The sequence below is a fragment of the Nomia melanderi genome, chromosome 1 (assembly GCF_051020985.1).
Source record: "Nomia melanderi isolate GNS246 chromosome 1, iyNomMela1, whole genome shotgun sequence".
Lineage (NCBI taxonomy): Eukaryota > Metazoa > Arthropoda > Insecta > Hymenoptera > Halictidae > Nomia > Nomia melanderi.
The window spans coordinates 14,686,128-14,700,846 of NC_134999.1; the positions used below are offsets into that span (position 1 = coordinate 14,686,128).

General features: G+C 35.7%; 1 protein-coding gene across 6 annotated transcripts in view; it reads right to left on the bottom strand.

Moving 5' to 3' along the window:
* LOC116427605 (uncharacterized) overlaps nucleotides 1-14,719 on the bottom strand; it is a 133,812-nt gene that overhangs the window by 100,498 nt on the left and 18,595 nt on the right. The window contains exon 1 of one of the 6 annotated variants that reach the window (XM_031978136.2): nucleotides 2,784-3,750. The exons of 4 other annotated variants lie outside the window; for them this stretch is intronic. In XM_031978136.2, coding sequence (XP_031833996.1) covers nucleotides 2,784-2,845 — 62 coding nt within the window. In that variant the 5' untranslated portion in view covers nucleotides 2,846-3,750. Of the gene's footprint in view, nucleotides 1-2,471; nucleotides 2,664-2,783; nucleotides 3,751-14,719 lie in introns of those variants that run through there. One more of the 6 variants, XM_031978138.2, reaches the window with a different exon arrangement.

The window sequence follows — 14,719 nt, forward strand, 5'->3', positions numbered from 1 at the left end:
CGTTTTGCTGTAACTTTTCGTTAGAATATATTACAGGTATGTTTAGCTTGCGTTAGACGAGTATACACTTCATTATTTGACTTCATGTGAGCATTAGCAGAGATTTTTCACGTTAAATTCCACAGTTAACAGGTTAATCGAACATAAGCCATTTTCAAAATAAACGACTCACATATAAGGGACCAGAGTCTATAAAAATACACGATTCACGTGACTAAACGGAGGACCGCTTTATATGTAAATGAAAATGAATACCAATAATTATATGTACATATATAGGGTGGCACTTATGACGTTCAACTTTGCCAAATCAATGCCAGATTAGTCGCGTGTGCATGTGAACTTAAGAATCCGCTGAACTGACGTCAGTCATATTTAACGTCTAATTGTTTCGCGCCTCGCTTTGTGTTTCGCGGGTCGCGAGGAAACGTCTGTAATTGCTCCCACAGGGATTTAGACGAGGGAATTTTCAAACAGAACTTTTTCGAGGAATTCTCTGAAGAAATTATCAGGGAGAAGAGAATTTTGTAAACGTAAAGAATTGTCAAGAATTTTCAAAAGCTTGTCAAGAAGGAATGAATTTTTAAGAAGAGTTTTTAGAAAGGAAAGAATTCCTCAGAAACACTTTCAGAAAGAAAGGAATTTTCGAGAAAAATTTTCCAGGCGAATTCTCATCGTTCAGAAAGCTCGAACTGACAATGTTGTGTTAACTGCGCACGTTGATCGTAAAATGCGATCTGTATATTTCGCAAATTTTCTCAATTCTGCAACTTGATTTTACAAGCACTTCCATACTGACGATTTGGAATATTTTTCTTTTTGCCATATTTTTCGCGGACAAACAGAACGGAGCGTACGTATCCACGAACAAAAGATCCTCTAGACGGTAAAATCAACAGTAAATGCGCCGTACGTGTGCAAATATTTATCAGTTCCTTTATTGATACGCTTTTTTCCGTGACAATATTGTTTGCTTTCATAACTGTTTACTGCATTCACGTCCGTCCCATAATTTCTAGATTCGATCAAATCGGGCAATAACGTTGCGTATACTGCTAAATTACAAATATTCAAGAACGAAACAGGAATTTTTCGAATTCCACAAATATTTGTTGATGATCAATTATCAACTGGATTCTGAAAAGCGTGACGATGTGTGCTGCATTTAAGGAGAAACAAAAACCGAAAGTATTATAAAACCGTATAATCTATGCAGTTTCCAGGAGAATGTTAGGGTACGCGATATTTGTTATTGTAATGAGTATAATAATTACAACAAGCAATTTTCTTTACTGCGTTTTCAACTTAGTGACATTTTTGAAGGAATGAATGCATTTCAGAATATAAGAAGATCGTTTTATTAGAATCTATGTAATTTTAATTGTTTAATGTTGGTTTCTTCCAAATTCTTGAAAATTAACAGATACTTCTGTGATTAACTGTAGATGGAAAATTATTTTCAAAAGAAATACAATTATATTTCTCGAATAAGAGCAAAGTGAACGTGCATTATAGAGATCATGATCCTTTTTGCCAGTGATCATGTTCTATCATCATCTAATAGACGTGCAGTCTTCATTAGGAAACTAACCGACTGTATTTAATTTTATTGATATTGGAAAACAAATTAGTAGAGCAGTAATGGAGCAAGAAATAAATAAAACTTCATTGCAATCACTTTAATAACTTCAATGCTAGAATCGTTTATTAATTAATCGAATTGACAGTGATTATACCAAAATAATTCACAAAATTATTAAATAACACGCTCCGCTAACATCTTTGATATAACAAACAGCAAAGAAGAAAACGATCGAATAAACAACGCAATGTACAACAAGCAATAAGATGTTTCTTCATTCATTGTCAAGCGTGATTCAAAACATAGTCTCGCAAGCAACAAGGACCGTTAGTCACCATCCCACTACAATTTCCTTTCTTTCCGGTAAGAAGAGAGACACACAGCTAAACAATCACGTAAATACCTAAACAACTCCGTAATCTACTATCGCAACGGAACAATTAACAAGAAACGATAAACATAAAAATGCAATTACTCGAATTCTAAATAACTTCTCAAACACTTAACCCTCTATAGACCGAATTTTTGTTCACAACTATAAATAAATGTATGTAGTATAAAATTAACAAACATCAATCTATAAATACAAATAAGTAATTAAAAAAGAAATGGAAAAAATAAGATATTAAATTATCTGATCGAATTGCATTATTATTGCACGTTTATCCAGCTGAATGCCACCGTATTAGATATCATTATTTATAATATACAAATGTTTTCAAATAATCATCGTTCAATTGAATGAACTATATTAATTCGATTTGACTGGAGGTCATCGGTGACCACCATGGCATTCGAGTATTAAACCGATTATACCTTGTAACTCTGAAATTACAATAACGCTGAACTTTCACGCTCAAGCGTATAAAAGTTTAAGTTAATTAATTACCTAACTCTATTCGCCACTTTGCTGTGCAACATGAAATAAATCAGCAACATGCCAATGTATCGATGCAACTTTAAAGTCACACTGACCTATAGAGGGTGAATACTCTTCTCACAGTAATTAACAACCTAGATACCGACCAAAGGCAATTCAACGACGCACGAAAACGCTCCTAAAACGGACAACTGATCGACGGTCCGTCGCGGCGATCATATAATCGGTTCCGATCAAGGGAAAGAGACCCGAAGCGTAGACGGCAAGAGACAAAACCGGTTCACCGTGTCGAAAGAAGCCCAAATAAAACAAGAAACGTACCGAGCAGGGTTATCGCTGGGAAAGTGCGACTTGTCGGTGTGAAACGGTGTGCCGAACGTCATAACTGAGCAGGTAGACAATCGTTCCTGTCGCAGTCGAGGATCCTTGTCGGTTCTGCGCCGATTTTCGTTACCGGCCGAGCGTCCGGGGCCGCCGAACAGTTCGGCTAGTCAGCTGATCACGCGATGTTTCATCGCTTCGCTCACTGTGCGCATTATCGTCGTAATTTTCGTACGGGCCGGCTCTACCGTGACTCTAGGCTGCAGCAACTGGGCCGCGCGATGCAATGCTCTCTCCTTAGACCAGTTATGCCAGTCACTTTACAGTTCTCTGTGTTCACCGGACGCGTCGGTATCGGCAAGCGAGTCTAGGCAGGCCTGCACGCCTCGCAACAACACTAGTTTCCTTTTCCCAGTCGCGTGCACACGGAGGCTTCCTTGCACCTGGACGCTGCGATTCGTCGGAATCGTTCCGAATTGTAAAAAATAATATCACTGAAGGGCTCTCGTCCGGCACAGACGAGGCTCGAAGAGGCACCTCGAGAAGAGGGATATCACGAGACCTTGTATTGTCACGAGTAACGGGATCGAGGCGCGGTCGTTAAACACAAATCACGCACTGAAATTTAATGAACCACCACTCGATCAACGGCAGGCAGGCGGCAAGTGCAACGACCCGTCTCACTCCTTCACTCCTCTCCTTTTCTACACACGTTCCGTCCGACGTTCGATTATCCGCGGAGGCCTGTACTGCTCGAATCCTGTCGACGCATCCGCGAAACGGAAACGCGTGTCCGCGCGAGCGTTGGATCCCGTTCTGTGTGCAACAACGATTGCGCGGCGAGCGTACGTACAGCGAAAAGAAAGAAAAAAACCAAACGAAGAAGAGAAGCAGGAGATCCGACGAAAGCCGATCACGGCCGAGACACAGCGAGGAACGAAGAACCGACTCCCGTCGCGTTTAACATCCGACTGGCTCCGAGGAAAGTCGGCCTGCCGAACGTCACCCTCTCCTCTCTCTCTCGCTCCCTTCTCTCTCTCTCTCTCTGTCCCTCCTTCTCGCTCCTCTATCGGTCTCTCCTCGTCACTCCGCTCGTGACCCCACACCGACTACCCCGGACGCGCCATCGCACTGCTACAGGCCGTGTCACTATCCTCAACCCTCTGCAACATCATCTTGCCGCCTATATTTACACCAAGAGAGAGAAATATTCGTATCGATGGGGTTATTTAATATTGATCGTGACGGTGATTGTGTTTGGATCGTATATTCGACGGGGAAAATATTTTTTTCCCTGTCGGCCTGTAATTGTACGTTTGACAGGTATAGGTTAGGGAAGAGTAATTGTCCGAACGGTGGTTCTCAATGTAGGGTGCGCGCGGGAAAGTTATTGGGGGTGCTGCGAGGGCTCGAAGGTCGAGTAATTTAGGAATTTATGAATTTACGAATTTACGAGTTTATGAGTTTACGAATTTGTTTTTTTCAATACGTAGTTTAGTATATTTTGTTTGTATTGTTGTTTCTTTACGTTTTGACATTTTATTGCAGTTTTTCACTGACATTACCAGCAAATCGAAGTAATTTTAATAGAAAAAACGTGTTAACATATAAATAAATAATACGTGCGTGAAAAGAAAAGTCATAGATGTATCTTACTGTTTTCTATCGATTATAGATATAAATGTTATAATATATTTAATAATAAAATTTTACAGTTTGTAATGACCAATTTTAAATAGCTCTGCAACGGAGCCCTCGAGTGCAAAGAGTTAAGTTATATGTTTAAGGTGAAGACAATAATTGGCCTGGTATCAGTAGTTGACCATTTTTCAGAAAAATGTAAAAAATAAGATTTTTACAAGTAATCTCTCAACCCATTCTATCAACATAACTTCGACACACTTTTACCGGAATTGAATTGTTTACCCTGAAAACTAACAATTCATTTCATTGACGTTGATTATATGCCTCCAATTTCCAACGTGGAATTAACTTGTTTTCATTTGTATTAGTTTTTTTAGTTGTAATTTGTCATAATCGTTCTGAATAAATGATATTGAAGTGATCACCTTTAGTGTTTTTGGTTTTACTATAAGCGGACAACTGCTAACTAACATACGGTCAATTACTAGTTTTCTCGTTTTAAAGGGTGGTCAACTTCTGGCGCAAGTACTGAATTTTCAAAAATGTCGATAAAATTCGGATTGAGAAAAGCTGAATGGTAGTAAATAGAATGATCCGAGAAATGACACAATAATAATAAGAATAGAAGGAAACCGTTGGGATACGCTGAAGTTTATTAATTAATTTGTTTTCTTACTTATAATATTTTTAGACAAATATTAGGATATTAAAATTCGATTCTTAAAAGATCCTCTTCAATCTACAGTAAAACGTTGTCGAGCTCTCTCAGTAGTTATATCTTAAATTTCATTTTGCTCGCAGGAAATATTTGATCTAACAATGTTCGAGTTTCAATACTAAAATTTTTAATAACCTCCCTTTACAAGCTAAGCATGTTCAAACTCTAAATCTCGCGAACAAAAGCGACTCGTGAGTTTTAAGCCGGGCCTGCACTGCCTGCACCTCGCAGCTCGACGTTTCGGTGAATGGTTACAACACTATCCCACTTTTCAATTTTACAGAAAATATTCACCGAAAATGGCTTACCCGCGGCGATGGATCCATATTTATGTGTACAGCTTACCTATATATTTACGCAGGAGAGCGTGAGCTACAAAGTTGAATGAAAAATGTTTTTTCGTTTCATTCTCACTCGCTGGGGCGCGGAATTATTTGACGCCACAATGAAACTCTATAGAGTTAAATAATTAACTTCACCCCTCTATTTTCTGGCCAACTGTAGTGCTATTTCAACACCTTTCAAAGTATCACATTATTTTCACACAAAAAGACGGTTTTAACGAACGAAGCTCAACCAGTTGAAGATAACACGTAGTAATGTTTAATGGAAACATACTGATTAAAACTGTATGTGTAAATGGAAGGTAATTATACTGGCTTAAATATTTCGTTTATATTTATTGGACAAATAAATCCTCTATTAAATATTTATATTAATATTTTCAATTTGTAAATACCATGTGTTAAAAAATTCACCTTTTTTAATGAATTATATATGAATATATAAACGTGTGAATATGTAAATATCTAAATATGTGAAAAATTTATTAAAAATTCATTGGACCCTGGAAAATCGCACGTCCCGTATATAGAGAGATAGAAATTCAGTTCTAGGCCCTCTCATCAATCAACGGCTACAGAGTACTGGTGTCGTTCTAAAACACTTGTGTACCATGTCAAACCAACGCCCGTAGTACGAATTCATTTGATGTTTACCGATACGGGGTAGGAAACCGTTTACACATCCTTTAGCTTTTCAGCTTTCCGACACAGATCAATATAAACACGTACTTTTCATCTCCATTCAATTGTGTTCACATCTTAAACATATGAAATATTTTAAGCTTAGAAAGACTAATTGAAAACCTCAATGTTGGTTACTTCAGTGAACGTTTATGTCTTCAAGATAATAAATAAATTGAACTTATTCGTCCTTTTATATTCGTTATTTTGAATAACCTTTTCTTAACGCTGTATATAATACTATAACCGATTTTAAAATTGCCAGAAAGAAATGGTGAATAGTAAATAGCTACTAAAGGTTCTCCACACGAATAACGAGTAACTTGAATAATTATAACTAATGTAACGATTGATTTTTAATGATTGTTACATTTATAACGATTCAAACGATTAAGTATATTTAATTATTAAATTTATAATGATTATAACGATTAATTGCGAACACTTTTCACTCGGAAGTTTCTCACTAGAAACATTTAACACATTGCGTACCGGCTAATTTTCAGAAAACTGAGGTCAACTTATATCACTATACATAGAAAAACTCAGATATCATATTGTTATGTAATATATTTTAAATGGACAATCAATTCGAATTAAATTTTATATTTCCTTCAATGCTGTGGTAATTAGCAAAGTTGCATAGCTAAGTGTCTTTATATAAAAACGAGATTTCTCGTTACCGGTACGCAATGTGTTAACATTTCTTGACGAGACAAAGACGATATTCTTTGAAACTAACTCAGAGGGAAATCATCAGTTAATTGAGAAACAAAGTTATTTCATTACAATATTTCATATATTGAGGCACTATACAAAGTTCAACATTAAATATCAAAGTTTATGGTTTCACTGTGTCAAATTATGGTGCAAAGGATTAATAACAATTAATGATTAATTATGATCAATTATTACATTTATTAACATCCACTAATACCGACTATTTATACTTTATTATTATCGAAATGAAGTTCTATTTGAATAATGCCCAACATCGATCGGGACATCTCTACTATGGGACTCACCCCCTCCAAAGCGGCGCAGTCGTGCGTCAAGACTGCGAGACAAAAGCCAAGGCGGTGTGAACACGGCTTTACGGAAGAGGCCGCGGGCGAACCAACGAGTCAAGCCATAAAAAAGCGGGGACAATGGCCTAGTATGAATTAGGCTCATAGAACGGTCTGCTCGACGGAAAACCTCGCAGAAAGACGCGCAGCGAAAAACGCGTGAAACCATTCGCGGACGAACATAAGGAGCGTATTAACACGTTGAATGCCATGGGGGTCACCGGTGACCTCAACGAAATCGAATTACTATAATTCATTCGATTAAACGATGATTATTTGAAATTTTTTCTATATTATAAGTAATACAACTTAATGCACTTACATTCAACAGTACAAACCTGTAATAATAACAACGTAATTCAATGGCATAAGTTGATGTTACATTATTTTCATTTTCTATATTTGTCTCGGCAAAATCATGCGGCAGTCAACGTGTTAACCTGTTAACTGGGTGACCTCTCAACCACGAATACCTACGGGAACAATAAGTGAAGGAGATAATAACGAACTCCAATGGTTTAGCCCGTAATCAGCGTCGGGCATTATTAGAATAAAATTTTATACATAATAACGAATAGATAATTAACCGTTTACACTCGATGATATCTGTCATTAACACTAGATTTACGGACATTCATTGTACAGTTTGTTCTATTGTTCCCAGAAAGGTTGATGTTCGTTCGTTTAGATCTGGGAAATCAAATGTTTAAAAATGTATCATTAGGAACCATAATCACGTAATTGAACCAATCAAAATCAACCTAAACATTTACCAAATAATGTTTATAAAATTCAATATGAGTCAAATTGACTCGTTCCGTAAATCTAGGATTAATAAGTGTTCATTATTCTCTGATGAAATGTTGGTGATACTTTTTGCAACTAATGTAAAGAATAATCTTGACAAATTAAGTGACAGGACTACTTTATTTCAATATTTCATGTGTTGACACAGTATGCAAAGTGTAATATTGAACTTGAAAGTTTATAATTTTGCTGCGTATAATCAAATGACAAGTGACAGTTTGTCGAGTGCAAAGGGTCATTTGTTATTCTTGTTATTCGTTATTCATATGGGAACCGTTTATTCGTTATTCAATATTCATCGTTTTATATTCGCATTTATCAATTTTGCTGACAACTATACAGGGAATTTACGTTTCTCATGTTATTATGTGCAGCACTGAAGAAACGTTATATAAAATAGAGAAGCTTTATTTATCTGTTAACCGTGAGTTGTGAATATATTGAGCATTCGTTATTCGCAAATAACAATCAGATTGAATTTACTCGTCATTCTTTGTTAAAAAAGATAGCAGGAAGTTTTAATAAATATCATCGATAGCTGAAACTTTATTTTCTTAAAGTAATTAAAATATGAAAAACTGTCGATAATCGATTCTTATAAACACTTCGCCTTACAATGTCGTATCAGATTTATGACAAAAAATTTAAACAGAACATAATGAATGGCATTTAATTCTTCTCGGTCTAAATCGAATATTATTTTCCAACTATCGATTATTAATCTTTCTAGTAAACATTCGAAGCAGACATAACGTTATCCATTTCTTTTACAAAGAATCTATTGACTACAGAGTAGTGATATCGAACGCAATTATAAAAAACACAGAGCAAGTGTCTAAAAGAATTTCCGAACAAAATGAAAGAGTCTTATCAATTGATAACACATTACCCCAGACGAGCAAAACCCTGATCACAGTAATTTTATGAGAATAAAAAAGAAACAGAATATAACATTATATGACGTGGAAAATGTATTGATGACGCAACACACATTATCCGTATAGTATCCCACGTCAGGTCATTACTTCCAATCCTCGGCGCAATCCCCTGAAGCCTGACCTATCTCGAGATGGGAAGATATTTCTAAAACGGGTGAATTAACGATCGATAATGTGGTCGGAGGGTTGAAAGATCGAGTGATTACGAAAGCCACGAGACGAAAACAGGACGGAAACTGTTCAACGATGACGACAATCTCGGTTTCGCCCTTTCTGAGCCCACCTACTGTTTTACCTTCAAGTGCCGTTTACTTAAATTCTATAGAATCGATCAAAATTGCTCGAATTCAACGAACATGAGTTTAACATCATTAACACGTTCACGTTGAGACATACATATGATGAATCGTAGATCGTAATAATAACAATGTTTGCAAAAATGACGTTGAAATGCATTCTTTTGTTACGTCTCTAGTTTTATAACTTTGTTTGCTAATTGTGAGTAAATGTAAATAAAAAATTTGATAAATAATTTACTGGATCGAAGAAGACCCGAAGAATATAATGAAATGACGTTGACCGGCAAATTAATTGAAAACAATTATAATTTGTATGATGACTAATGTCGAATAAAAAAATTTAATATTGTAAATAATTAGGTAATAATGAAATGTAAGAATTCTGATGCAAATAATTAATAATCTTTCTTTTTTATCTTTGCTACGAAAGAATGAGTGATATATGAAACGATGAAGCTTCTCATGGCATGTTTCTCATGTTAATAAAATTAATGAGACACGACACATAATTTCTTTTTTTATATGTAACGTAATTTCATCTTGAGTAACGACTCCTATAACTTTATTCGGTTAAAGAAAAATCACTATAAATAATAAAGTAAGACCATTGAGCTTTCTTCTCGTGACTGTTCATAAGATTTATGAAATCGCTGGTACTTATTTTCATGAGAAATAAAATTCTGTCAGAAAAATTTCGATCGTCAAGTACTATCTATTTCTATCTTTATATTTATGCATAATATTTATAAGACGAAAATTGGTGGCGCATAATATATGTGGAGAGTATAAATTGCACAGTCTGGGACTTCAGGGAAGGAGAGTTCGAATATGAATTTTGGTTTTATTTTTAGTTCGACCACTATGACTTTTGAGATGCATCATTTATAAACGTTCAATCTTTATAAGTTCTTATCTTTTTCATAGGAAACTATATTGAATCACAGTTATAAAAATGTAACTGATTCACGTCATGCTTTCGCATGGAATAGTACCCTCCGTATTTTTAGCTTTTTGCTTCGAGAAGAAATGCACGTGGGTGCTCCGATTCGATAATAATTTTCATCGACTTAACTGGACACTTGCAAAGTTTGATTAGCCTTTCGATAAACCAATGATGGTAGAAATATTAGACTCAGTTACGAAGAACTGACATAATATTCTGCGATTAATATACTGGAATCAGTAATAGTTGATACACGTGTAACAGATTAGTGAAAATAATTTAGTAAACTTATATACCTGGTAAACTTATGATAGTTTCCATGTAAACCAGTTATTAATAAGTAGAACTTTCGATCATAAGCGCCTGTATACTGTTTCTTAATATTATGTTACATCAAACTTAATGAACATTCCCTAAAAAATATTATAGTAGAACAAAATTTGAGAACCATCGGTTATATAATTAATACAATAATTAACATCAATAGATAATTTAAATGACTAATACACTAATACTGTAGTGACTGTCACAAATTGATTTAAAAGTGTACATAAGCCATTAAATATGTTATAAACATTTATTATTTTTACTTTTATAATAAATATTGCTTCTTCTTCTTCTTTTTATTATTGTTTTTGTTATTTTTGTCATTATAAATATTCATTATTTACAACATTTACGCATTTCATTCGAAATTCTCGGCACAAATTCCTTGTGAAGAACCAACCCCCTTTTCCAACATTTTCCTTCTTATTCTTCAGAAATTCAGCTAGAAATTGCACCTGAATTGTACTTGTTAACAAGATTTCCATAGATAGATCTATGCAAAGGTAACAATTCGTTCAGACTCGAAACAAAGAGCTGGGCGACTCTATAATTTCCGAAACCCCTTCAACCCCTCCGCGTCGTAAAGAGGGCGCGCGACGAGGCACGAAAACTTTTAAGGTCCCCCGAGCAAATCTCGTGGGTGTTAAAATCTTCGATCGAACTTACTGACCGAGATGTTACAAGGACAGCATTCTGCAACTGCAGCTACGTGCCACGGGTACAGTGGTGTTCAAAGAAAATTTTATAAATTGATATTTATGTGTACAGGCTGATGTGGAAAGGAAGATTCATAACCTTTTGGGGTAGATAGCACACATCAACTAGTGAAAAATGTGTTGCCACTCGACACACGTATCAGAACCCAGAATTATTATAAATCTAATAACCAAAGATATAAGAGATGATGAGACAATCAAATTGTTAATCATCTTCAAATAAAAAATTGTTTATAACTTTCAGATATTAATTTTTGTGGAAGTTATGGACCCTGTCTTTATTTACCCTCTCTACAAACTGCAGTTCATATAAAAGTGTTTTAATAAAACCTTAAAGATATTTATTGTTTCAAGCATAAGATTGTAGGTAGAAATAATCAAAATTAATCAATTCTGCACACAAGAGACAAAAATTTAGTTGAAGTAAGTTAATAAATGTATTAACATTATCTTATTATCTGAATGTTTTGCTGAAGTATATAGCTATATGAAATTGTGCAATCGAAAACAATTAACTGCTTAATACGGCGACTGTTCGAATAATTTGTATTTAAATTACTGTATTATAAATTTAAAAATTATCCTGCGTTATAATTTTCCTTCTTGCCATGTTCTTTCGCGAAAATTTTTTGACCGCCACTGAACACGTTCAGCGATGCAAACGTCAGACGGAAGTAGCGCGAATGCGCATTAAGATAATTGTTGTTCCAACCTGGATGCGAAAATAATTAAAACTCGATGGCCCACTTGGATAGTAGAACTTGCTAATCTTGCAGTCAAATTTCTTGAATAATTGTGCTGTACTTATGTCAGAATTCCTCTGTTTCATTGATCAAGAGTAATCACCTTGCAGGAAATTACTATGGTACTGTCTCTGAAGAAGAAATAACTTACAACTGTGTAAATTGAACTGTTGAATTTTTTATCATACAATTCAGAAGTGGGTTGTGCATTATCGAGCAATATACCTGCTGGTATTGTTTAAAATATTAAAATTCGGAAATTAATATATTCAGTAAATTTATATTATTCATTCAATTCTCATTCATTCTACGTTTGACGAGTGTACACTCTATTATTTGACTTCATTGCGTGTAATGAGAGATTCTTCAAACTAAATTCCACAGTTAACTAACTAAAAACCCCTGGCCTTGAGCGGATCAACAAAGAAAGAATCCAGAAAAATTGAAAGTTACCTAGAACAAATCGGCATCGCTGAAGAGTTAATCCTTGCGGACGAATATCGGCATTTTGCTGAGATCAAACTTCCATGTTTGAACTACCAAGGTGTGAACAAATGATTTAACTATTCGAACAGCAAGAAATCAACGCACAGTTTCCTTATTCTCTATGATTGAAGCATTCATTCTTTAATTTAGCAGAATTTGCTAAAGGTTTCGTACACTTTCAACAATCTTCGTTCACAAAGGGTTAAAAGATTCTCTGAAATGTACAAAACCTTCAACAGATGAAGCTAAATTATATTAATTGCTTAAATACTGGCAAAAACAGAAACTACACGCTAATCTGTTGCTGTCCGAGTAATCAAATCATTTGTCTACGACTTAGTCTTCCAAATATGAACGTTTCATCTCGAAATGTCGACGTTCGTCCACAAAGGGTTAAAATCTGCTGCGATTAATATCGGATCTCGCGTCGCAGACTCATTACCAACAACAGGACCCGTTCGAAGGCAATATACGATGTCCGCCGACGCAAATGTTTGGCCAGGACAATTTGGGTCGGTGCGGTCGGTCCACGGAATCGCCGGCACAAAGCTCTCGATTGTCCCGCTTTTCTTTCACCGAGCACCGTCGCGTTCCGATAGGTGGACCTGGTCCCCTCCGAGGCAGCACCGACAAAGAAAATTCGGCCTATCGGGAGCTGGCTTCGTGCCGAGAAAGCCGAGGAACGCTGGATACAATTTGAACCGGGAGAGTGCATTACACGGGGGAGGCAATGCGCGCGCGCGCGCGCGCCGCGAGCTGCATCATACGCCAAGTTCCTCTCATAGCGCACGCGAAGCCTCTGAACGATGAAGACCGGAAGGAAATGTGGATTCATGACGAAATGAAATCCACGTTAAGCTGGACGGCTGCGTAATATTTTCTACGGGCTGTAAAATATGATCCCGAGGCGACGTTTTATAGATCATTCATGCGATTTCAAGTGGCGAACGCTGATAAGACCGGCAAACCCGGAGTTGTTCACGTGTTTCTGTTTTATAGACCGTGATCGATGTTTTATGGATCCGGAAAGCGTGTTCCGGAACAGAGGAATGTTTGTTCAAACGTTTAGTACTCGATGAGTTTACAATTAGCTGTTTGTTTGAGGATTTTTAACGTCTTATTGGGAAGAAGATTGGTAAGTTGGGATTTGGAATGGGGAATATTTGGGTAGAAGTGTTTGTAATATTTATGGAACTTTTTCGTTTGAATTGAACGTAATGTTTATGTTTTGGTGAATTGCATGTGCACTATGTATGTAAATAGTTTTGCGATCAACTGTAATGTTTATAATTTTATGATCTTTCATAGTGGGTAATGGGGTAATAAGGTGTTTCATAGATTTTTCTAGGGAATTGTTTTTAAGTTGATTTTTGTTTAGTTATTAAGGGTTACTAAATGTTTAATACTAAACTAATTACGAAGAAAATGAAATGAGACGTAAAACATGTAGAAGAGTAATATGTAAACTTAAAATCACATGGTAATATCAAAGATGGCCGTCAAACATGGCGGAAGCAGAATCTCTTCGAACTCAATGATTCGTAATTTATAATTTATAATTCTTGCACAGATTTTCTTTATTAAGATTCTTTTATTTATTATTACAATTGACTTTTACAAATTCATTTTTTATTGCTGTTACTTTTGTTACAGAGTTGTACTTATTATTACAGAGAACACATAACTGCTGAGGAAACAGTAAGTTCGTTGAGTAATATTTAATGAAAATCTTGATTTAGATTTTGCGACATCTATAGTGTATACTCAGGCCTTACGAGCTATATTTGAATTTGACCGGTGCAAACTATCTTTGAATTTAACTTTGTAGTTAGAACTGAACTGCGAATTTGACTTCGACCTTTGCCATGTACGATCAGAACGTTACTATTGAATTATGCTTTCAATTATTCTTGAGTACCGAACGAGCACAGCACCTACAATCAACGACCTCGTTTTCACGTTCGATTACCGGAAAGTTCGTCATTTTTGTATGTATAATTGCGTAGTGACGTATACTGCAGTGTTCCTTGAAGCTCCGTTTCGCTAATTAAGAAATGGTTGTTTGTGAAACTTGAAAACGCATAATTATGCTCATGAGAAAGCATTGAACAGCAGATTCGTCTTAACCTTCGATCGTTCATTTCCATGAGAAAGAAAATTCATATTTTCAGTAGATTGTTTGAAGAATCATTGCGAATGATTAAAAATTATCTAATCAATGCA